This window comes from Marmota flaviventris, chromosome 1, assembly GCF_047511675.1.
Source record: "Marmota flaviventris isolate mMarFla1 chromosome 1, mMarFla1.hap1, whole genome shotgun sequence".
Lineage (NCBI taxonomy): Eukaryota > Metazoa > Chordata > Mammalia > Rodentia > Sciuridae > Marmota > Marmota flaviventris.
Window position 1 is genome coordinate 51,425,922 of NC_092498.1, and position 27,016 is coordinate 51,452,937.

The 27,016-nt window shown below is 30.4% G+C and overlaps 1 protein-coding gene across 5 annotated transcripts in view; it reads right to left on the reverse strand.

Moving 5' to 3' along the window:
• Pot1 (protection of telomeres 1) overlaps positions 1-27,016 on the reverse strand; it is a 104,874-nt gene that overhangs the window by 13,039 nt on the left and 64,819 nt on the right. For 4 of the 5 annotated variants that reach the window (XM_071612829.1, XM_071612830.1, XM_071612828.1 and 1 more), the window contains 7 exons: positions 26,038-26,328; positions 19,545-19,700; positions 13,873-14,042; positions 12,685-12,773; positions 8,967-9,023; positions 5,798-5,954; positions 3,485-3,690 (listed from right to left, as the gene is read on the reverse strand). In XM_071612829.1, coding sequence (XP_071468930.1) covers positions 3,485-3,690; positions 5,798-5,954; positions 8,967-9,023; positions 12,685-12,773; positions 13,873-14,042; positions 19,545-19,700; positions 26,038-26,328 — 1,126 coding nt within the window. The remainder of the gene's footprint in view (positions 1-3,484; positions 3,691-5,797; positions 5,955-8,966; positions 9,024-12,684; positions 12,774-13,872; positions 14,043-19,544; positions 19,701-26,037; positions 26,329-27,016) is intronic. The other variant, XM_027926488.3, reaches the window with a different exon arrangement.

Consider the following 27,016-nt stretch of genomic DNA (forward strand, 5'->3'; position numbering starts at 1 on the left):
AATGGATAGTGCAGGTCTATAGTTCTAAAACTGATCAAATATATAATTACTCTACCCTTTATATCTTTTAGCTATTCTGTACTTTCATTTTGAAATATCTTTTAAGCTTCCAGATCAATATTAAATTTAACTATACCTATGTAGAGTAGTTTATGTCATATGAACTCAAATACAGTGTTTATTCATTTTTCCTGGAAATATTATCACACTTCCCTTAATTCTGTGACAGGATAAACATTAAAACCACCAAGTTGGCTAAGAAAACAGTATGCTCAATGGTTTTCCATTATTTGAAGACAGAATTATCTTTAGAACTCAAATCCAATTATCTTTTTACTTAGATTGATAATTCCTTTTCTCTATAAGGAAAGAGAACATAATGTTTAAACATCAGCTTTGTGTATTTAATGAAAATTGGACAGAAATTGTAATGTTAAATTGCAAGTACTTCTGGACCTTCAAAAATACTTTTTTCCATAAAAGTAACAAGAACATCAGCAAAAACTACCAAAATTAACTTTTTCAGAACTCTGGAAGTTAAACATAAGACTGTAACAATCTGTTGAGTGTTTATTACTGATAAATGATTGAATTTTGGTAAGAACAGTGAGCTCGGCTGCATTTGATTTTGTACAGTCCCATCTTTGTTTCCACAATTCTGTGTCAGCTAGAAGTCATACTTTTGCTCTATTATACTGATCACAACTACTTAAATTTCAAAATCTAAGAAGCTAGCTATTTAAAAGCTTCATATGCCAAAAGCTACAGTCTATCTTTTAGATACTTATACGTAGCCCCACTTAACCCTGCCTACTTTGCTTAAAACTGCAATGAACGACCGAACATTCACAAACTCTTTTTCCATGAATGTTCCCTGCAAAATAACATTCCAAAGAACACTGTGAGCATTCTGCCCGGCCATTTTCACTGGATTACCCAACACTGGCTCTGACACGAGTTTGATAACCTTGGTTGAGCTACTTTGGTATATTAATTTCCTCGATTTTTTTTTTTTTTTTTGGTGTGCGGGGGTAGTACTGGGGATATCACCTGGGGACGCTTAACCACTGAGCCACATCCCCAACACTTCTTTAAATATTTTATTTAGAGACAGGGTCTCACTGATTTGATAAGTGCCTCGCTAAGTTGCTGAGACTAGCTCTGAACTCTCAATCCTCCTGCCTCAGTCTCCTGGGATTATAGGCATGCACAACCTTGCCCAGCAGAGTTTAGTGTCCTCATTTTAAAAACAGAATTATAATACCATTATACTGTAAAGTCATTATAAAGATTGAATGAGTTAATATTTATAAAGTACTTAGAGTCACATGTGACTACTTTTATTAATTATTACATAAAGTTCACAAAAGAAAACACTTTGTCTTGTATGCTACAATACCACCGATGATGAGCTCAGTTCCCGGCACAGAATAAAAATATGCAGAATAAACAAAAGAGTACAAATAAAAGATGCTTAAAATTATATGTATGAATAGCAGTGTTAGAAAGGTTTATATATATAGGCATTCTTACTGAAAGACACATATTTATAATGGGTACAAAGATTCATCTTGGACTATGAACATAGGTTTGAGTTTTTTTTCTCCCATTTACTAGCTCTTTAATTTTAAGCTATTTATCATCTTCTCAGTCCCAGGTTTCCCATCTGTTTAAAAAGGGGACAATATATAGCTTACAGACATTGTTATGAGCTAAAGATAAAATATTAAACTATGTAGTATAGTGCATGGCATATAGTATGCTCAAGATATTAATAAATATTATGATAAAATGACTCAACATTAGAGTTGCAAATGAATTATGTTTCAGAGTAAGTTTAAAATTATTCAGTTTTGAAACTACATATTAATAATAAAAGGAATACATCTGAAAAGAAACAATAGGAATATTATTACCAACTCTATACCCACAAGTTTGTTAACTTAGATGAACAATTTCCCAAAACTCACACAAGGAGAAACAGATAATCTGAATAAAACTTTATCTATGAAATACTGAATCAATAGCTAAACCTAAGGAGGGGAAAAAAAAGAATCAAGCCCAATTTCAATAGTGAATTCTACACAAACATTTTAAAAATGATATCTGTCTCATTCAGAATAAGACATTACAAGAAAGGAAAACTACCAACTAATATCTCTCATGAAGGCAGATATAAAAATCCTCAACAAGTATCAGGAAATAGAATCTAAAAAATGTATTCAAGTAACCATTCATCTATAAATGAGATATATTATAGGTATGCAAAGGTAGTTCAACATTAAAAACATCAATTGATATTACTTGTCACATCTACAAGCTAAAATAGAAAAATAAATATAACATCAACAGATGCAGTAAAAAAAGCATTTAACAAAACTTAATACTCATTAATGACAAAAATTCTCAGCAAATTAGAAATAGAGGTAAACATGTATCCTGTCCTTAGTAAGATTAAAATCTAATAAATGAATTTTTAAACAGACAAATTAACATAAATCACAAAGTGATTTGGCTTTTTTGGATGGTTAAATGGATATATAACAAACACCAATTAGAGTAGTTTTGGGCACAGTGTAATTATATTAGAAAATTGCTATGTTCATGAAAATGATATCCATTTTTATAAACAGGAATATTCATATATATATGCTTTATAAAATATATAAAAGCAGTATTACTCCTATGAATAAAAAATGTCAGTAATAAAAATAATACAATCATTATTATTATAAAACAGAAGGAAGCATTTCTCCAATGCAAATTAGTTATCATGGAAAATTATATAGGAAGAAAAGCTTTAAGGAAAATAATGAAACTTTAAACTTGTCTTGAGAAAAGTTGTATTACATATATAAAATATTAGATAAAATGTGACAGAAATGGAAATAAAATGAAAAAGAAAACATAATAAAGATTTATTCTTTTACTTTATTATTATTATTATTATTATTTTTTTGGTGGTGCTGGAGATTGATTGCAGGGCCTCATGAAAGCTAGGCAGGCACTCTACCACTTAGGTGTATACCCAGCCCCAAATTTTCCTTCTTTTAAAACTTGTCAAGTTATTCCTACTTGTTTAATGGTCTCTTCCTTGATTTAGACATCAATACAAGACTTTCATCCTATTTTTATGAAACAACAGTGACATCCAGAGGCCAAGACAACAGCAGTTATACAATAGCAATCAGCTCACTATTATTACTCAGCTAAATAATCAGTTTGGAACTGACAAGATCACATGCAAGAATCCAACAAGATGGATGAATATAAGTACTTAGGTTTAATGTCTAATTTCAAAATGTAATTCAGATGAATGTGTGTGTATAATATATTTGAATCTAGTTAATATAACATTCAATTTTGTGAAACTTAAATTACTAGTATTTTTCATTTATATGTATTAGGTGGCCTGTAAAATACATTTAATGGTAATTAATCTGTAAAAGCAGTATTCTAAAAAACAACAGCTTAAATATCTTACCTTCTATCAAAACCAGACATTCATTTGAAAGTGGAAGAATACCATTGTTCTTCACAAAATGAACAACTACTTTTCGTCCTCCTTGGTCTTTGGTGGTCCAGATCTCTGAATCATATAATGATGTATTTTGTAGTTTGTTATCTGGGGATTGAGTTGCAGCATCTTGCAAAATTATATCCAAATTGCCCTCATGTGGAACTTCTTGCCTAAAATCAATGACAATGAAGTATTTTAAAGCAATTTTGGTTTAATCTTAAAAATTCCACTTTAAGAAAGCATCCAATTAAAATTCCATTTTTATATACAGATCAATTAATCTATTTTTTCTTAAGGAAATAATTCACTGTGCAAATCAAGTAATTTTATTCAATAGATATTTGGTATTTTGTGGCTAAGCAGATCTACAATTATTTTTTTTTATACCAATCTGTTCTCCTCTGTAAGGAATGTGAAAATTACCAGTGGGAGAAAAAAAAATGCAGCAACTCCCTTTCCCTCTCTTTATCCAGTTAATCTCACTTTCATAGACCATATACTTTCAACCAATCTTAAACTTCCTTTAATAATTAGTAATTAAGTCACATGGTTAAAGTATCATAGTGTAGAAATGGCATGGTCTGGAATCAAAAGGTCTATGTGCCTGTCCTGGTTCTGTTGTCAATTAGCTGTATAACTTTATCTCATTTGTTTAAAGGGGGATTATAGATAGGGGCTTTGCTTTAAAGAGCTGTAGGATTAACACAGAAAGGTAGATTACCTGTAGGCAGGTAGGAATAAGGGCCTTTGAGGAGGTGGGAGGGAAGAGACCTGGCCTTCCTACAAGGAGACACTAGGCCTTGAGAACATTCTGTGGCTACTTCTGCCAGCCTCAACAGTAATTGCCCTTCCTTAGCTACCCTTATCAATGGCCAACCACAAAATCTACTCTTATCCCAAGCACTTTCTATTCAACTAAAGGACCAAATCCCAAGGTTGAGCCTGTCCTCTTAATTATGTAAATAAGGGATTAAACTTATACACTTTGGATTGGTTTATTCAACCAGAACTTAAAGAGCTTGACTGCTCCATTCTTCATTTACATAGGTTCCACCAATCACCTACCAGGGGCCATCACACATGCCTTTAAAAACCCCCAACAAATAGCCAGCAGTACCCTCCCTTAGGACCACTCCTGTACTGTGGGAGCCTTTTCTGACTTAGATAAATCTTGCTACTCTACCCTCCACTTTTTTTGTGGATCTCATTCTTGGAATCTGAGAGACAAAGAACACATTTAACGTCATGCTCCATGCAACATGATTACACACAGAATTTAATGATCCAAAATTTGATAATATTTCAAGTATTAAGTAAAATATTTACATATATTTTAATCCTAACTACCATTCAAGGTCTAATGGGTCCCACATGTAATTTAAAGATATTTGATGATCAAAAACCACTCCAAACAGTATTATTCTTAGATTTCAGAGGGAAAATATGTATATTAATGTACACAGAAATTACTAAATAACATAGCAACACAAATATACATGTTCATGTATATAATGTGCATCATAGTACACTACAGAGAAAGCTTGATTTTTGGTATCCAAATGTACATATCCATCCATTAGCTACTTTTCATTAACATCATTTTATATATTTAGAAGACAGGTAAATTGCATTAAAAATATGAGCAAAAACTTAAAAAATAACTTTCCAAATATCTCTTGAGCTGAGTACATATTAACAAGATTACAAAACAGTCCTATATACATACCTGCATTTGTTTACTTACTTATTTATGATTAATGTTTATAGTAAAGACACCAAGGAACTGAGAACTTCTTAATTACTACACAAAATTTAAATTGTGCTTTTTATATTATAGTTCTTAACTAGACAGAAATATTTCTAACAAGAATTCTGTATCACTTAAGTAGAAATACCAATTACCTACATTTTTCAAGAATTCCAGTTAAAACAGATTTATATTTACATATATATTTTGTAACAAAGGAGAAATTCTCCCGAAATACATTTCTAATTTATTATTTTCATAGGCATTCATCAGAACTAAGGTGAATTTCAGATCTAAAAATAGCACATATTTTTATTTATTATTACTAAGAACGAATTGAAAGGAAATATAAGGGAAAAAGATTGAATCAGAAGAATCTACTCTGAGATTGTACATTTCCCTTAAAAACATTATCATTCTTTCAAAATACTATACATGAAATCACAATTTGATCATTATCAGGACTTAAAACTATGTATGTGTAATGCTTATATACAAATAACATGATAACTTTATTTTGGAATACTTACAGTGAATAACATTTAGGACAATGAAGTTTGACAGACTGAAAAAGTTTTTTGGGCTTATAGGATCTCAGTTTTGCTCGGATTCGATATTGTTGAGGAGCTTTTTGTTTCAAAATGGCACATAATGGTGTTTTCTCCAAATACTGATGATCTGTAAGTACTGTACAGAATTTTTATATTAAATCAGAATAGCTTACAAGAGCCTTAAGTGTATTCATGACATCCCCCAGAACCAAATATACACTATAAAGCCTAATTAACTTATACTTTGTTAACTGTCAGTTCCAAGAAAGCAAAAGTCATATTATTCCTGGATGCATACTTATTAGAATTTAGGCAGCACTGTCATGCAGATAATGTTACTGTTGAAAATTGGGGAGGAGTTGGGGGAGGAGAGTGAGACCAGAACCTTGGTGGCAAACGCCCAGCAGGAAGGCCAGGAAGGCACACAATAGGTATCCAAATACTTCATTCATGAAATAATTTGTCTAGTAAGTGTACACTTAGTATTTTTATATGAGACTAAAAGTGATTTCTTGGCTAACTTAAGGAAAACAGTAAAGTTTATTTCATCAAGAAAATGAATATGTTACCTGTGAAACATTTTAAAATATTCACTATAATACTGATATCTGCAACAACTCTATCAAGTAACAGCTTAAGTTGTATTTGACATTGTTCAACAGAATATAACAAAACACATTTGCTCAATATTATTTGCCAGACAAGTTCTTCTCCATGATATTTAAGACAAGAGACTCTTTACAGAACTTTCATTTATAATAAACAATTCCAAGAGTGACAAGAGACATTAAGGAATACCAAATTGTCATGGTGGTGGTAAAGTACAAGAAGGAAAAGGAGTCAGGTGGGAAGGAAATGAATGAGGAAGGTGAAGAGAGGAAAAGGAGGGAAGAAGGAAGATGAGAAATAAAAGAATTAGATTGGAAAAAAAGTAAGACAAAAGCAATAGAGGCTTAGCCTGGTAAAATGGGTTTCCTCAGCTGATGGTGGAAAGGTCTGGGATAGCAGTGGTCAGTTTATACAGGGATGAGTACAAAATTGCTGGTGACCCTCAGTGTAAGAAAGCAACCCTTACTCTGCCTGCTAAATTAGTTAATACTTTTCTATTTTAGAAAATGGAATGGATGCACACACTTTGACACTCAAATGGCTAGGAGCATTACTTCCTATATCCAGCTTTAATCCAACTAAAGCCTCACTGAATAAATTTGCCTTCAAGGAGGTAAGAGGCCAAGAGTTTACAGTGGAATAGTTTTGCTTTAAAAAGCAAAAGGCCAAAGTAGATGCAATCAGTTTAGTTTAAAATTGGCACTTGCTTCAATTAACACTGTGAGACAAAGTTTTTAACTTTTTATTTAAAACTTTCAAACTTAACGGAAATTGCAAGAGTAATACAAAAATCCTCTATATTCCCTTTCCCAAGCTTTTGTCACATTTAACCTTGTCAGTCTGCCTTTATCTCTCTGCATATGTATTTTTATTAATGAAATAATTGAGAATAATTTTTAGATATCATGCCTCCTTCCCCCAAATACTTTAGTTTGTATTTCACAAGAACAAGATCTTTCAATGACATAGTTACAGGGCAATTTTCAACATCAAAACATTTAACATTAATTTAACAGATATTATTCAAATTTTTCTAACTATTTCCAAAAAGTTCTTTTCAGCATTTTATTATTTGGTTCAGAGTCCAATCCTGCTTTTATTTTTTGACATTTATTTGAGAAGTTCAGGCCACTTACTTTGTAGAATAAACATTAATTTGGGTGTATCTAGTTTTACCCTCAGGTTCAATTACAAGTTACACATTTTTGGCAAAGACAATATCTGTGATAATGTGTGCTGCTCAGTGCATCCATCAAAGGGCATATAATACCGTTGTCTCCATTATTGGAGATATAACTTTTTAAATTTGGTGTAGGTGATTAGCCTGCTATAAATTTACTATTTTGCCCCCTCATAATTGGTAAAGAGGTACCTAAGAAAAAGCAAATAAGCTATGCTTCATCAAATATTTAGGACCTAACAGCTTAGGAGCCGCTGATTCACAATTAAATCAATAATTACTAATATCATTGCAAAATGATGGATTTTTTTCTAATTTAATTTTTTTATATTTATTAGTAGTCATATGTAGTAGTCATTTCTCCATAAGAAAGAGATTTCCATTCAACCCCATTTATTTACTGTTGTTTGTTATCAACTAGGGCTCATACAATAAGTTCTAATCCATCACTAATATATATTTTGATGCTCAAATTGTCCTAGATTTGACATGTCCAAACATTTAATTGAGAATTTCCTTATTTTCTGGCACTCTAAGATATTTCAAATTTATCTTATTCCCTTGTCCTAGCCCCAGATCTGCTATTTCTCTAAGGAGCCCTTGCATATTTTTAAACCAAAATCTGTAGACCACTTATACTTATTGTTAGTGGAGTACCCTTGCCTCTGTGCCCTTTCATGGATACAGGTGGCATATGTGCATATAGGTTGATACTGGTATATACACATACATGTACTTTTATATGAATATGTATACATGTAAATATATGGATACACACACACACACCCCTGTCACCATTTCTATAGCTACATATAAAATCATGCCACAATTACAGGGCATCTTTGGTTCCAATACAACACCAAGTTTTATTAAGTGTTCTCTCATTCCATATTTTGTATCCCCTTTCTCTCATATGAGAAACTCATATCTTTATAATAGTATATAACATTTAATTAAAGTGTGTTTAATAAGTTCTGTGGCATGTTTTAAGAAGTTCCTTATCTAACACTATGAGAGACATAGTGTGATTAAAATTAATGTCATATAATATATTCTGTATCCTCAAACTAAAAAATAAACCCTGATATACTGTTAAATTGTACAATGATATTTTTTATAAATAGTAAGAGATACATGATTTAAAATATATATTCAATCAGAGACAGGTTCTGCATGGGTTACATTTTATGCTGTATAGGATGAGATAGAGGAATAAAAGTTAAATGCAGACCTATTTTTGTTTTATGATATCTACTCTTAGTATTAGGCAAGAAGGAATTAGTTAAGTGTAAGAGCAAACTTTAATATGCTCATTACTGTAGTATTGTTCCTTATCTCAAAAATGATAGTTGGTCTTACTTGTAGCAGACAGCTGTTGGCATCTTTCTACTTCATATAGTGATACTGATCCAGAGCCTACAGGAAGAAGGAAAAAAAGAAAAGAAAAAGAAGAATTACAAATTTACTGTGGCAATGAAAACTATAAAACATTATTGAGAGAAATTGAAGAATACCTAAATAAATGTTGACATAAGTTATCATCATGATTTTCTAGCCTTGACAATGTTAAGATATCAATTTCCCCCCAAATATTTTGCAGATTAAATACAATTCTAATCAAAATTGCATAGGCATTATTACAGAAATTGCTAATCAGATTCTACTACTTTAGTGGAAATGCAAAGGATCTAGAATAGTGAACAAAATCTTGAAAAAGAAAAACACTGCAGGATTTATAGTAAATGACTTTAAGACTTACTATAAAATTATAGTAATCAAGTCAACATAGTACTGGCATAAAGACTGACAAATTAAATTAATTAAATATATAATCTATAAATAAAGCCACATTTACAGTGGTGATTTTTGACAAAGACAGCATGATAATTCACAGGATAAGCAGAAATAGCTTTGGAACAATTGAAAATTCATATGGGAACAATGGATGCATCCTTCACACTATACTAACATGTAAAGAACAGAAAACAGAAATAAATCTATATTTACATCCATTTGACTTCTGATAAAGACACTGAAGTAATCTAAACAGGAAAAGGAAATAAACATTGCTATAAAAACTAGAAATTCCTACTTAAAAGTAAAATGTCTACCTTACACTATACCACAAAGTGTTAAGAAAAGAATAAATTACAGATATATGCAATAGTGCAGATAAATCTCAGAAACATACTTTGTGTAATAGATAACTCATGATTCCACTTATTTGAAGGTCTAAAACAGAAAAGTATGCAGAATGTGAATTATTCATGTTTATGTATCAGGTAAAACTCATGTAGTAGTACATGAAATAACTGGTTGTCATTTCAATGAATGTAAATTTATCTTAAAAATAATCTTAAACAATTATTGAATGTTAATGACACATATTCATACTTAAGTGTTTAGAAGGCTTGATATCTGAAACTTACTTTAAAATGAACCAAAAAATAGAGACTAATAAATGAAAGGAGGAATGGAGAGAGAGACCAATATGTAATAGAGCAAATAAAATAAAATATGAATCAGAGAATCTAGGTACTGAGTATATAATATTCTCTCTACAATTGTTTTAACCTTGTTATATGTTTTAAAAATTCTTAATATATCAAAAAATACACCATGAAAATGAAGAAGTGGATAAATTAGTAAGTTTATTAAATGTAATACAATGACAAATTAAATTAAACAGGATATTACTTTAATAAGCAAAAGTAGAAATCAAACCAATAATTTGTAAAATACTATCTAATTTATAAAATGAGGAATTTAAGACAAGTATATTTTACAATTGCTTTACTTTTCATTCTATTATATATAGCAGTATATTATTTATTTTATGGAGCATCATATACAACACATACATGACTAGCCTTTCTTCTTCAGCATCACTAATGACTAACACCAAAAAACAAGAGAACTTGGACAGATATCTCAAGGTGACGTGGTACAATTTCAATGAATCTAATTTATTTATTAACATCTACCATTCCAATATGAAGTGTAAACAATGCAGAAACCATAAAAGCAGATGAATGAGAAAATATGGCAAAATATATATATGGTCTACCATCAATTGATAAAAAAGGTAAAAGAATCCAAAAGAAAATCACATAGAGTAAGAACAGAAAATTGAAAGAAAAAAAAATAAAAAGAGCTGTTAATTATATTGAGATTTCCAAATGCTCACGAAAATTAAGTAAGACATTTCCTTTTACCTACCAAATTGTCAAGAAATTATACACACTGTTTAACCTCCAGAACTGTGAGGTCGTGGAGGAAAGGACATTATCCTATGCTGTTATTCAGGTACAAATTCTGATGACCTTTTCTGTAAGAAATTTTGTGGTATCTATTAACATAAAACATATGTCTACCCTTTAATATATCAACTCCACTTGTAGGAGTAGTTTTTTTTTTTTTTTTTTAAGAGAAGTAAAAGCATAAAAGTAAATGTGTTTAATATTTATTCAAACATTACTTGCAATTACAAAGCACTTGTTGACAACCTAAATGTCTACCAAATGGAGAATGGCTAACTAAATATCATTATGCCTGTATAATACAATACTATGTGATTACTAAAATAATGAGTTTAAGCTATATGAATCAGTGCAGAAAGAGGTTTAAAATATACTGTTAAAAAAGCAACTATTATAGCATGATTCCATATTGGTAATAACTTAAGAAAGAGGGAAGTTTTATTTCTTTATGTTAGGTATGTCTTTAGAAATATGAAGTTATTGAAGGAATCACATTAAACTATTAACCTTATTTCAGGGAGAAAGGCATAGAGGGGGATATAGGCATACAGACAAGTATTCAATTTGATATTTTGAATATTACTGTGTAATTTAAAAACAATAAAACACTTTTAAAAGGAGAAAAGAGATTGCAAGAAAGTATAACTACAAATTACACTATATCTAAATGGTGTCAATTGTAATAATTGGTCTTTTAATGGTAGTGCGAATAGTTATATATCAGGCTAAAATGCCATTATTGAGGTGACAGAAATGGGAAGAGTTTTAAGACAGAATGAGAAATAAATTTATAAACAGAAAGTCAAATATACCCTATATTTGAACTTGATTTGCTTTATCATCAGTCGATAAGTAAGTATCTGTGAACAAATTAAATGATGCCTGTTACTCATAGCCTCAGTTTCCTTTCTGTAAAAGAGCGAAAATAATACATCTTACAGGCAGTTGTCAGGATTAAAAAAATAACGGACACAGGCATTTACTAAGTGTTTATTAAGAAATGCATGCTAATTTTAGACTACTAGTGGTATAGCCAGAGAGTAAACACCCATAAAACTTTTTTTTTTTTTTTTTTTGGATTATAGCAGGATAGGAGTTAGACTGTTAAAAAATATCAGACTAAAAACCTGATGTACCTTCTACGGGTCAGAATGTACAACCAGATATTAAGTCAAAGTGGAAAAGGAGAAGAAATGTTGCACGCTGAACAGTTTTAAAGTTCAGACTTGAACAGTCATCTATTCAGGTAGACAAAAATATAAACATACAAAAATATAATAATTTGATAGCATCTTATAATTAGATTATGGAAACTATGTATACATCTAAGATATATATGAGCAAAAAATTATTGGGCTTTTTGATAAAAAGCAGCACAATCAATAAAGCAGCACAATCATCCTTTGTTCATTTTAGAAACTGAGAAGTAAAAGTAGTTGCCTAGAAAATAATACAGAATTTTTAATGAATACACACATTTTATATATATATATATATATATATATATATATATATATATATATATACACACACACACACATCATAAATCAAGCAGTCACTATCACTCTAATTTGGAAATGTAATTATAAATTTAGGAAGAACCATACTTTGCATAGGATACAGATGAATGTTTAGGGTGTTCTATTATATATATATATACATAAATATATATATATATTTTATATATATATTTACACACACACACATAAATAAAACAAGAGAGATAGAAACAGTGAAATACTAAAGAAAATAATTATACTGATGTAGCAATTTTATTTATCAGGAACTAAACTGTCAAAGTTAAAAACTGTCCTTACTTGAAAGGGCTGGAAAGCTGTCCTCATGTTCTGATTGAGAGATAATATCTGAACGCTGAGTAGCTGTCAAATCTGCAGATTCTAAAGCTCTAAAATGGGAAGAATATAATTTCAAATTTGATAACACAAAGTCAAAACAGCAAGTTTAGCTCCAACCACAAAAATCCAGGATTCCACTGCAATTACTTATACAATTTTCTGTGTATTCTCAGTAAATAGTCTACAGCTTCCATTAGATTATCTGAGGGTTCCAAAGCCCTCATAATTAAAAACCCAAGGTTAGAAAGATAAAAGTGGAACAGAAAGGCAATGAAATACTATAAACAAAAATATTCTGGCAATTTAATAGACATTCGGAGTCAGAACAATCTCACTGTAGATTCAAGAAATGAAATAATGAAATGCTATGTTGTTATATATTGCAATACAAATAAAAATGACATAAAATTAGTAAAATAGATTTTTTTTAATTTTAATGACAAATTCACTGAAATAAATTAAAATTTAAATATTACTTATCAAATTACTGTTCAGCAAAATAAAGTGTTTTCTATCTCTGGAGATACATAAAAGTTATTTTTTTTGTTCTGTCTGTCTAAAATACTGCTAAAAATATTTTTGTACACAGTAGCCACTAAGAATAGCTCAAGAAAAAGAATTGCATATACAGGAATTAAATTAATATACTATTTACTTTCTGAGCATATCCAAAAGTTAAAGACACTTTTGTTAAAAGTTTAAAAATTCATACACTAAAACACTTCTGTTACCTATTTAATCTTAAGCCCTTTAGAAAGTTTTTTCTTTTCCTCTCCCCACAGCAGGATTAAATATTTTAGAAATTTTAGTTATATAATAAAGTTTCCAAACTTTGGCTAAAATCTACTTGCCACTGTTTATTGCTATACTTAGTATAGCAAATGGTATAAGAAGAGCATGAGTGTAAAAAGCAGACTTGAACTACTAGAAACTTAGACTATAGTGTTGGCTCTGTTACTAACTGGCTATTTGAACTTATAATCACTTGAGGTTGTATCATTTGGCTCATCTATTTAAAAACGTGGAGAATATAATAGAAGGCCATGAGGATCAAACCTATCAGAGACCCACCAGGAACAATATTACCTTTGAAATTAGTTTAATGAATACCTTATGTACATTTTCTAAACAGGTGTATAAAATGCTTACTTTTTCAGTTGGTCCACATCGGAGTTACTTTCTGGCAAGACCCTGATTCCTCGACCATAACTAGTACCTCCATGGAGATGAAACTCTAGGCTTAACAATGATGCCTGGCTCTGCAAATTCACTGATTGTAGTTTGGTATGGAGGCTATAGATCCTAAGAAAGCTTCCAACCTAAAAACAGATTATTTATGATTTAGAAAGAGAGGAAAAAATCAATTTCTTACATTTAAAAATGTTAGATCCAGTGTGAGGCAATGACCAGCCACAACAATAAGGAACACTGCCTAACCAGAAAATAAGAGTAGGTGTGCTATACCAGTGTGGTTGAACATCAGTTCCATGGATTCTACATCCAAACCACACATTCAATTGTAAGACAGTTCCATTTCAGACATACTGAATGTGAAAGAACATACTGTCTTAACATTAAGCTAGGAATGTGGGAAAACAGAGAAAGATATATTCAGTCTCAAGAGAAAAAGAAGCACCTGCGAACTGTTGGAATTCAAAACAAAACTACTCATGGGCAACCCAGCCTGCACCCTTGGGGCATGCCCTTGCTTGCAAAAAGTCATGTAATACCAGGGTAATATACAAGTAGTACAAAAACCGGCTTGAAATTGTATAATTCTGCCCTGCTTCCACCTGTAGTCTAATCCATAGTTACTGTCCCTCAATAAATGTTAACACCCCAGACCAAGTGGTGCCTCTCTAGTTCTTGAGATTGCCCATATTCTCCCTTGAATGTATCTTTGTTTCCCTAATTAAAACACTATCTGTGAATCTAACTGACATGTCTTAAATTCATTTCTCTAACATTAGTCAACATTTGTGGTCCTCCTCTCTAGGAATTCCTCCAGTCTCTTCCAGTGATGGCATCAATAAAATATAGCAAAGAAATTTATTATCTAAATGAAATCCAAGACCTTTATTTGATAAACATTTCTCAAAATAACTTGCTTTAAATAGTTTAAAAAATATGATCACTAAATACTCTCATGGTGACAAAGTAGAAAAAACAAAAAGTACAACTATACCAAAATAATAAATATTACACCATCCCTCAATTTTTATGAAAAGGAAATTTTTATAATAAAGCATTTGTATTTCCACAACAGTACTGCGAAATAAAATCATAGGATTGATCTATGAGTTCAGATATAGGATTAACGAGTTTTGAATCAACTAATCTATGGTTAATCTTAAATGTTTTGCTAAAATTAGTCTGAAAGTATCTCAATTACAGAGAACCTGATTTTTTTTTCAATAAAGATCTCAATGAGAGAGATATAGAATGCCAATCAAAGATATCAAGATATTGACATCTACTTAAAAGAAGAAGCAACATAACCTGAATCATAATTTACTTTCATGAAAATTTACAGTTATAAGCTAGGAATTTAATTAATTTGCATAAAAGTAGCACTAGTGATTACTAGATGACTATAAGGCTATCTTCCTCTTTTTTTTGTCTGTTTTTCTTTTTTTTTTCCCTACAAATTCAGCCTAAAAGTGGTGATGTACAATAGAACAGAAAAACCATATAAGTGAGAATACAAAAAATAAAGACAAAGAGCAAATCATCTTCCACTAGTGACTGTAACTTTTCTTTTTAATATTTATTTTTTAGTTGTTGGTTGGACACAATACCTTTATTTTATTTATTTTCATGTGGTGCTGAGGATCAAACCAGGGCCTTGCATGTGCCAGGTGAACACTCTACTGCTGAGCCACAACCCCAACCTAACTTTTCTTAATTACATTTCTCTTCCTCACTCTTTCGCTGTGATGGAAGGGGATGGGGAAAGAAAGTAAGGTAGTAAATCTACATTCCCAGACATACTCCTTCAATCCCAAGGGTCTTTTTTCCCATCCAGTAACTGGTTTATAAGGAGGGAGTAAGGTATCTAGTCTTTTCTCCTCTGACTTCTTACACATCATAACTGGGGAATAGGATGATGAACATCAGGAAAACACACACATACATATACACACACACACAAAGATGATAAAACTCATTTCCCACATGGTCTCCAAAATGCAATAGTGGAAGAAAATAAGTTTCAATTTATCTCATTCTTTTTGAATATTCATTATTTTGTGATTATATATGTATATAAATATAACTATACATCAAATATACTAGTACAGTACATATCTATAATCTATGAAGAACTTCAAAGAAGGTCTAAATATATGGAGAAAGATTCTATGTTCACAAACAAAAAACTTTGATATTATAAACATGATTTCCTCCGTATTACTCTTTAAAGTCAATGTAATCTCAAGCAAAATCCTTAGTGTCTTTCACAGAATTTGAAAAGCTAATTAAAAATTTATGGGAAATAGAATAGTCAAGTAAATTTTTAAGATGAAGAAGGGGCTCTGTCCTATTAAAAGTGTACATACAGTAAAAAAATATATTTTTTAAAGGATCAAGCAGGATACAAAAAAAAGTCAATGTATAGAGTTTGATTCTAAAAGTATCTAAAGTAAACATGACAAAACAATTAGAAATAAGTTTATCTGGTGAGATCATGGGTGTTTATCTTTTCTAGTATTGCATTTCATTATTAAACAAGATTTAAAGGCCAGAATAGAATTCATATACCAACAGACTATAAAAAATGACAAATGGTTATTATCAGAAATTCCTTCTGGAGGCAGCATTGTACCTTTTAAAACCTGACTAAATATATCATGAAATATGCCCAATGCTCTAGTATAAAAAAATGAATGTTGTTTTGTCTTATCACTAATGCAATAAGGTTCCAAAAACAAGTGAAAAAATTAAAAAATTATAAAATATACTTTAAAAATTATTATAATTTTAAATTATATACTATTTCAATAAAGAAACACTGAAAAAAGCAAAGCAAATATGACTATTAAGAAACCACTATCTCTTAACATAACCACCTCAAGTTCTAACCATTTTCCTCCAAATGACATAATTTCACTTTTCTTTATGGTTAAAGAAAACTCCATTGTGTATATATACCACATTTTCTTTATCTATTCATCTGTTGATGGATGTCTAGGCTGATTCATATGTAGAAGCTAAGAAAAAGCAAAAGAAAGGTGTGTGGGGCATGAACACATGAAAAGCAAAGGGAGGTCAGTAGAAGAGGAGAAAGCAACCAGGCAGTGGAAGGTGCAGAGGGAGGGGGGGGATGTGTTGAGGAGGAATACTGGCCAAGTTATATTGCTATATTGTGTGCATGAACTAATGTATAACAATAAATCCCACCATTATATATTACTATGATGCACCAATAAAAATGTGGAGAAAAAAAAAAAAGAAACCACGATTCCTTTAGAAATAATCAAACTATGGGCTGAGGCTGTAACTCAGTGGTAAAGTGCTTGCCTGGCATGTGTGAGGCACTGGGCTCAATCCTTAGCACCACATAAAAAATAAATAAAGATACTGTGTGTTCATCTACAACTAAATAAATTAAAAAAAAAATCAAAAATATTTTGCATAAATCATCAAGAATTTATCTTTAGGCTTAATACTTTTAATCCCCTGTATATGTCTCAAAATAGTCAAGCTACAGTTAATTAAGGGGTTGCTAAAGGCCTTTATTATGACATTATATATTTTATAGTTATTTTCAAAAGTGTCAAGATAAGACAGAATCTCAATTTGTCTTCATGTGTATAAAATGTTCTGGGAATGACATAACTTCCTTAAACAGCAAGATTCAGAAAAAAAGGTGAAATGAGTTAAAAGGTAATTTAGGCTGTAAAATGTATTGTTTAATAAAATTTGGTTATATCAAGCTTAACTTTGCATTAACTACTCCTTTATTTAAAAAAAATACACATCTTTCCTGTCTCTGTACAACAAATTTTGAATTTGCTCCATGCGTTTTGATATAAAAATGCAAACTTAAACTGTTGTCTTGAAACACTGATATTCACTTATATCTGCCATGTGATTAAAGATTTCATACATAAATGTGAATGTTTACAGAAGTTGCCAGAAATTAAGATATCAAATACAAAAGTATATTATATAATAGTTTAAAGGTAATAATTAAACACAGAGACAATTATTTTCATTTTTAAATTGTCCTGCATACAAAAAATATAACTATGAAGTCTTTTGAGAGAAACAACATGCTTCCTATTTTCTCAATTAGAATATGTGCTCATATCACCATCTAGTGGGCAAGAAGTTAAAAAGAAAAAAATCTGGAAAAAATTCACAGCATCCTTTCACTCAACTACTCATTAACCAGCAGATATCATTTCATTCTTACAATATGGAAAGTACTATAATAAGTACTGTTCAGGACTTAGACAAAAAAGTAGAACAAGTAAGGAAATAAAAATTCACAAAAGTGCAGAGGGAAACAAAATGGAATTACAATAATCACAGTAGATATGCATGATGAGGAACTGAGGTGATTCTAAAATGTAAATAATTTTATTCATAAAAGAACTCCTTTTGTACTAAAAATAACCTCAGAAGTGGATGTATCATAATTTTTCATTTGAAAAGATACTAGTACAGACAGTATCTTTCACAGAAAAAAACACCCAAAGTATATCTTCAACAATAATATGTCGGGTACACACACATAAACACAGACATTTCTAAAGAACTTGAAAGTGCATTTATTATATCCAAAGCCCTAATTTTAACCCAATTTTATTGAGTTGGGAGAGCTAATTTGAAACACAATGTGAGAGTGGAAGTGTTTTCTTCTCCATGGATTTTACATTTTTACAAAAGGAAACTGAGCATTGAAATGCATATCTGCACTTTTACTATTTCCTTTTAACTTCCATAAGTAGGCAGAAAGACATCTGCAATAAGAAGAACATTTCCTTTTAATGTTTAAAAGGATTACTTCAGGAAACAGACTTTGTGGATTCAATCACTGGCATAATCAAATAGCTGTAGAATTTTGGAAAGTTCACTTAACCTCTGAAAACCTCACTGTCTCATTTATAAAATGAGATGGTGACAGCACTTACAGCATAGGTTAGTACCGGATTCATATGAAGTACCTAGCAAATGTTATTATTATAAATCATGGTACTATTATTTGTTACAAAGGATACTTTCAAATAAAATACAACAAAATGAAGAAAAATATTCCATGAATTTGTGTTTCTAATTTAATAGAAACTGCCATATCTAAACAGTGCATTTTTCACTAAAAACTATAAGCAAATTCCCCAAAACAGTAAACAAATTCTATAAACTTTACAGTATATAAAAACATACACAACTAAATCAATACATTGGAGATGATTTACCACTTTCTTAAACCAGTAAGTACAAAGTTGCCATCTAGAATCTACCAAATCAATTAACAAGCTTAAAATTTATTAACAATACTTTACAAATCCTTTGTCACTTGACAAAATTTCCTTACTATTTACACAGTAAATTGTGTATGGATGGATACAAGATATCAGGAAAGATTAATTTAAAAAATAATCTATCATATATTCTAATTTATTTAGGTGACTTTAGGTACATATTTCATAAATTAAAAATTCAAGAAAAACATAAATTTGAAGCTAATTTCTAGACTTCACCTATTACCTATAAATGTAATCTTTTATCACCAACATTTATGTGGACCAAAATCATCAAAATAAAATAAATAATGCAAACATAAAGTAGAAAAATGTTATGACACTCAACATTACCTTCAGGGATTTTGCCACTCGAACATGGTTATCATAGACTAAAATGTCTATTGTCAGATTCTGTAGCCGATGAATATGAGTTAAATCACCTTCAAGAACAAGGTCTTGTATCAAAACTCTCCAAGATGGGAATGGTGTCCTGGTGCCATCCCATACCTGCCAAGGGAAGAGTAGAGCAAAATTTAATGATATTTATGAAAAAAATTATTTTGTGTTAATAGTACTTAAATAATTAAATGTATGCACTTAAATATCTGCAATACTTTAAATATGATACATATTATTTTCTAATTATAAAATTATTAAAGATTAAACTATGGGTAATGTGAAAACATAAAGAAATAAAATTCACTTTTATGAGCCTAGATAAAATATTAGTATACTGCTCTACTTCATTTTTCTATTGTTTTTGTATACATAGTGTATATATTTAAAACTTTTAAATAAATTGGCTTTATGTAATGTTATGGTTTGGAAGTGGTGTCTCACAAAAGCTCATGTATGAGACAATGCAAGAAGCTTAAGAAGAGAAATGATTGCACTGTGAGAGCTTTAACCTAATCCATGAATTCCCTGATGGAATTAACTCAGTGAAACTGAAGGTGGGAAGGGTGTGGCTGGGGGTGTGCTTCTTGGTATATATTTTGTATCTGAAAGTGGAGTCCCTCTCTCTGCTCTCTGATCATAATGTGAGCCACTTTCCTCCACCACACACTTCTATCATGATGTTCTGCCTCACCTTGAGCCACTAGGAATGGAGTTGGCAGTCTCTAGTTGAGACCTTTGAAGCTGTGAGCCCCTAAATAAACTTTTCCTTTTTTATAATTGTTCTTATCAGGCTTTTAGTCACAGCAGCAAAAGAGCTGACTAAAATATATCACTTTTCTCTATAGTTTATGATTAAGTATTTTACCAAGCAATTTAAATAATACCCTACAATGCGGTTTACAATGTATTCATATTATTATTTTAAATCATTTAATTGATTTTATTTTTTCAATATACGACAGCAGGATGCATTACAATTCTTATTACACATATAGAGCACAATTTTTCATATCTTTGTAATATTATTTTAATAGGGATGGGCACAAATTTACCCTACTAACCTTCATTAGTCAGTTGGGTGGTTTCACATTTTGTTATTTAAAATAATACTATAGCTGTCATCTTGCGTATGAACCTTTTTGAGTACCTATGCTAATTATCTTAAAAAATTTTCTATACTAACGTTAGAAATAGAACTGACTTTTGTTAATTTTTTCCATTTTGTTCTTATTTAGAAAAATCCTTTTAAAAGATGTGAATGTTTTATTTACACTAGATTTTAAAAATACAAATAAATGAAAATAATGGGTACTGGAAAAAAAAAAAAAACCTATGTTGGACTGCTATGTAAACAACTTAAGGTGCCGGGACATGGGCACAAGATGAGAATGCATTCCCCCTACCTCACAACATGAACAGTCTATGTTGTGCTTGGGTTTTAAAAGATGCTATGCTGTGCCACAAATAAGTATGATGATGAAGGACAGCTGGTGTGATGTGGGAATGTTAGAAAAGTATGGATGAACAAGAATAGACAGGTTATTTGAAAAGAAAACACTAGATCTTTTATTTCTCTCTCTCTCTACTTTTTTTATTTTCTTGTGATCCTGGTTATTAAATTCAGGACCTGACATAGAAACTCAAACACACCAGATTTTTATAGAAAAGGTCAGATCAGTGACAGATAGTGTTAGGGCACAGTAATGAATAATGCCGGTACGATAGGAAGATTAAAATAACAATCATGTCAAACTGAGTAATATTTTATGTCACAAACATTTTTCTCTGTCCAGACTTCATTAATATTTTTTTGTGTGTACTGGTTTTTGCCTTTAACATTCTGTACTTTACAGATCAATGTAAGAGTCTTTGGGAATGGGGTTAGAGGGTAAAAAGTTACAAAGCGGCTTTTATGCTTTAGTTCTTTTGGGGGTGGGGGAGGTACCCGGGATTGAACCCAGAGGTACTTAACCACTGAGTCACATCCCCAGCCGTATTTTGTATTTTATTTAGAGATAGGGTCTCACTGAGTTGTTTAACACCTTGCTTTTGCTGAGGCTGGCTTGTGATCCTCTTGCCTTAGCCTCCTTAGCCTTAGGGTTTATAGGCATTGCGCACTGCGCCTGACTTATGCTTTAGTTTTAATTGAATGAAAATCTCTCTCTCTCTCTCTCTCTCTCTCTCACACACACACACACACACACACACACACACAGAGCTAACCCTTGAAAAACATGGATTCACTTATATATACATATATATTTTTAGGGGAGCTATGATAATTTGAGAAAAAGAACTTGCAAAATAACCACCTAGTCTAGAAACAGTGGAAAAAAATGAAGAAAAAGCTATGCTGTGAATGCACTGAATCTATGTAAATATGTCTATTTTATCATTTACTACCATAAAATATACACAAATCTATTTGAAAACATGTGTTGATGATTTATGTTAGTTGTAAGGCTTCTGGTCAATAAAAGGCCATTAGTAGCTAAGTTTTTGTTGAGTAAAAAGTTATATGTGAACTGTTCACTATAGGAGGGACTTTCGCATTGTTTGGGGTAAACTGCCTGTTTACGTACACACACACATAATTTTAATTAAGTAACTTTTGTAACATCACATCAAAATTCAATTTGGTAGGTATTTGTATATTTATAAAAATTATATGTAATTTTTTTCCAAATAGATAATAACCACCTTTAAACAACTTTTCTTGACTAATTTGAATGCTATTTTAAAAATATGTATATACTATATAAACATGGAAGAAAAAAATATGGTTAACAGTATCTCATATTTCCTCTAGGCTCATAGGAGGGAGATTCTTATTTCTTTACATTCAAATTACTCATAGTTCATATTTAGTAATTGTATAATTATAAATAATATACATCATATTTAGAGTAGTGCGGCTACTTAAAGGCATAGATTTAATTACTGCTATTAAGAACAAATAAACTGTTGCATGTACAATACAGGATTATTTCTGAGTTTCTTCATCTCTTCCACTACTTAGTATTAATTTGAGTGGTTTTCTAAAACTTTTAAATATCTGATACAGAAGGCTCTTAGCACTACCCAAACTTTCTTATTTCATTCTTTGATTATTTATAATAAGCTTCAAAACTATAGTCTATTAAAACAGTGATTTTAATTAAAATTGTATTTTATTTAAAATTACTTCAGGGAAGAATCAAAAATTTCAATGCTTCAATTTTACTTTTATGTCTCAATAAAGTCTTCTAGCTATTTTCATACAAGGTTAGGTATATCTTGCAAGAACTTACAGGTTTTACAAATTCATTGCCAATCTGAAAGGTATTTTGTTCAATTATGTTATTTTATTTGTTGACATATAGGAAAGACATATTTTAAAGTATTTTAAACTAGTTAACTCATTGAACAATTTTATTAACATAAGTAGCTTTTTAGTTACCTGAATTTTGATATCATAGAAATACTACTGTGTTTTTTTCTTTTTCATTAAGAATTAAATCTCTCATTTCATATCTTATTGAATTCATGAGACTTCCTGAGCAATATTACAAATTAGGAAGACAGCAGATAATTTTGCTTTGTATCTTACACTAAAATTTCATCAGTAACTATTTTGTTTGGTATAAGATGGACATGTTGTTTAAAAAATTAAGGAGGCATATTTCTAATACTACCTTGCTAAATTAAATGTTTTCATAAATATATTAACATTCACTGAGACAAGCATATAATTTTTAATACTCATGGAGATTACTGTATTTTCCTGTCATTATACAACTTCTGAACTATAAAAATAAATTATGCTAGATAATAGTATATTATCCTTTTACTATACTGTTGATTCTGTTTGCTGATATTTGATCAAGGATTTTGGTTCACATTTACATAAATAAAATTATTATATAAGATTTCATCTCATTCTTAGTTACATAGCATTCTTATGATGCTTCCATACAAAGAAGTAAATATTGCAAATCTGAACAGTAATCCCTTGAATATGACAATTTCTGGCTCACATTATTTTATGTTTTCTAAAACACAATAGAGATTAGACATACAAATGATCTATCAGCTCTGGCTACGCATGACTTCTGCTTTTTTATTTAAAAAACAATAATAATAAAAAAATAAAAGAGCTGGATGCAGTGGCGCAATATTGTAATCCCAAGGGCTTGGGAGGCCCAGGCAAGAGGATCAAAAGTTCAAGGCCAACCTCAGTAACTCAGCAAGGCCCTACACAAATTAATGAGATCCTGTCTCTAAATAAATAAATAAATAAATAAATAAATAAATAAATAAAAATATAAAGATGAGATTTCAACATCACTGTGGACATTAAGGACACAGAATATACCTAAATAAAATTTAATTTCTAAGTATTATACAGAACACAAGCTGTATAAACACAATAATAGAAATAAGGTAGAATAATGTTAGACTTCCAGACTTATTAATTTATGCCTTTATTGCACACCATTGGTAAAAATATGGTTACTGAAAAAATTAAATCAACTACATTGCAATTACCGAAAAAGGGATCCATACTAGTATCATACCCAGGTTGAGAAAGGAAATAATGATACTACATAGTTATGTTGACTAGATATCATTTAAGGTAAGGTCTGCCTTCTCCTGGTTTTGAAAAATAATTTAATAATGTTTTCCTGATACATAAGAAAAATCCAACATCAGAAAAATAAAATCAGCTATAATTCTACCTTTCAGAGTTAACAGTAAAATACTGGAAAGTTATATATGCTTCAATATAGTTTTGCTATGTTTATGTATATTTTTGTAAACAAATGAAACAATATTACTCACAGTATATATAGACAACCAAAAAACTATCTGAACAAGTATATATCTACAATCCATTTTATAGTCTGAGAGCATTCTATTATATATAAATAGTTCATACAATTTAATTCTCTACTGTTACTGAATTTTTCCCTAAGTTTTGGTACTATAAGACAAATATTCTTTTAAATTTCCTCTGTACACATTTAAAATCAGTTCTTTAAAATAAATTCATGAAAATAAAATTGTTGCATCAAAAGGTACACAAAGACTTTTAGGCTTATATAAAAATTGTCTAAGATTTACTAATTTAATTTCTTACATTTACTTTTTAATACCATATTTTAAAAGTTACTTGAAAGTTCCTTTTACTTACTTGAAAAAGTTATCTATTAGAGTAAGATACAAGAACACACTATTTTTTAAGAGAAAAAAATATAGATCATCAGCCACAAAATTTAATGCAAAATTTAAGAATTTTCTAACAGGACAGCAGTCAAAATATGCTCTCTGCCCAAAGGTATATTCCTTGTCATTGAAAATATTTAATAATTACAAACTGCCCTGGTTAAAGATATCACATTGGCCACAGAGCATGACTTCTATCTTTGAATGATTTTATGTTGCTTTAACTTCAGCTTTGTCATATTTGACGTGATCAACTTTCCTTATAGTATGCGACTTTCCTTATAGTATTCTGTGTATATAAAGATTCTATTTTCAATTTCTAACCCTTCATATTTTATTTAATAATTTCTGTTTTTCACTGTCCCTTAATATGAGTGTTTCAGTCAGCTTTTTATCACTGTGACCAAAATACCTGACAAGAACAGCTTACAGGAGGAAAAGTTTATTTGGGGCTCATGGTTCAAAATTCTTAGTCCATAGATTGCCAACTCCTGGCCCCAGAATAATGGAGTCAGCCATCTATAGACTGAGACCCCTGAAACCATGAGCCCCACAAACACTTTTCCTCCTTTAAGTTGTTCTCATTACCCAAGGAACATGTATGAAGACAACGATTGGTGTCAATATACTTTATATACAACCAGAGATATGAAAAAATGTGCTGTATATGTGTAGTAAGAATTGTAATGCATTCTGTTGTCATTTATTTTTAAAAAAATCAATAAAAAAGCTAACTAAAACAATGGACACGCTTAATGATAATAACACTAAACCCTAAGATTTGTCCAAGTGATACAACATTCCACTCAATTCTTTGCCCTATAATTGCAGAGAACAGAGAAAAAAAAAAAAACAAAACAAAACGTGGTGAAAGCAATGTTGTTCAAATGCCCAAGAAAGAAAAATAGCAGATCATTCCTCCAAAATTATTCATGAGCTAAACAAGGATAGCTATTTAGCTAGAAAACAGCTAAACAGCTAAATAGAAAATAGGTCTATTACTACTAAAATAATAAATAAATGTGCCATAAATCATATTGTATTTAAAATACAGATAATAATATTTTTCTCTGGAACGAAAGTATTAAAGAAGTAAGTGTAGATAGCATGAATATTTAGGCTTATCAAAAAAGTTAAATTTTAAGTACTTAGTAGAGTGTAAACTTATTCCATATGAATGCTAAAAGTGTTTCATTAATTTAAATATGGTAATAACTTATAATTTCAAGTATTTAATTACCTTTAGAAGATATGAAGCTCCATCCACTTCTGCTTTGCCCACAAGCTGACAAGTCAGGTCAAAATACTGCATAGGCTGAACATCACACAACTGTACTAACATGGAAGAAGGCGAAATATGTGTAGATGCCCATACCCGTAGTGCTTCTACCATTTTGTGGTCCTCAGCAGTGAAATTAAAACATTTGCTTGAAGTACGAGGTATGACAGGAGCTCCCAAGGTTCCTTCAAATGTCAAAGATGCAAACCCAGAGCTGGTGATACCCTGAGGCTCATTTTTATATATCTGAATCTAAGAAAATAGGGCAAAGTAGAAAACAGATACTAACAAAATAGTTTATCAACCACAACTCAGGAGCTAAAGAAACGTGAAAGATTATAAATTTTTCCAGCATAATTAACACAAGTATGTAATTCTTTAATATTTTTCATTGAACTAACATGAAATGTAAATTCAACTGGTATTATATCAATATACATAAGTTATCATATAAAATTCTACAACACTGTACAAACATATTTACATTTTCAAAGAGGTAGTCATTGACTACCAAGTTTTCATTCATTATTTTTACTAAGATATAATTTACACAAGGAAAAAAGGGATGATAAGTGACAGTTATTAATGACAGATTAAAAGCTGGAATACTTAAAAGAGGAGTGTGTGCTGTCAATAAATGCATTTTAGGCTACTTTACTCACTGTGATTGAGAGAACTGACCATCCATGAGCATTTTTTTTTGCTTTCTGAATTTGGGGGCTCATTTACTAGATATATAATTGTTATATTTTCTTCACGAAGTGACATTTTTGTCCTTATAAAATGCTCCCTTTCTCTTTAAAAAAAATCTTTTTAATAATATATGCTTGATGGTGTAGTGATTTCATTTTCTGTATGACTACTGCTTGCTTGGATTTTTTTTCCTGTAGTTTTAGTTTCGATGAAATTGTGTCTTTATATTTTAAGTATGTTTTGTAGG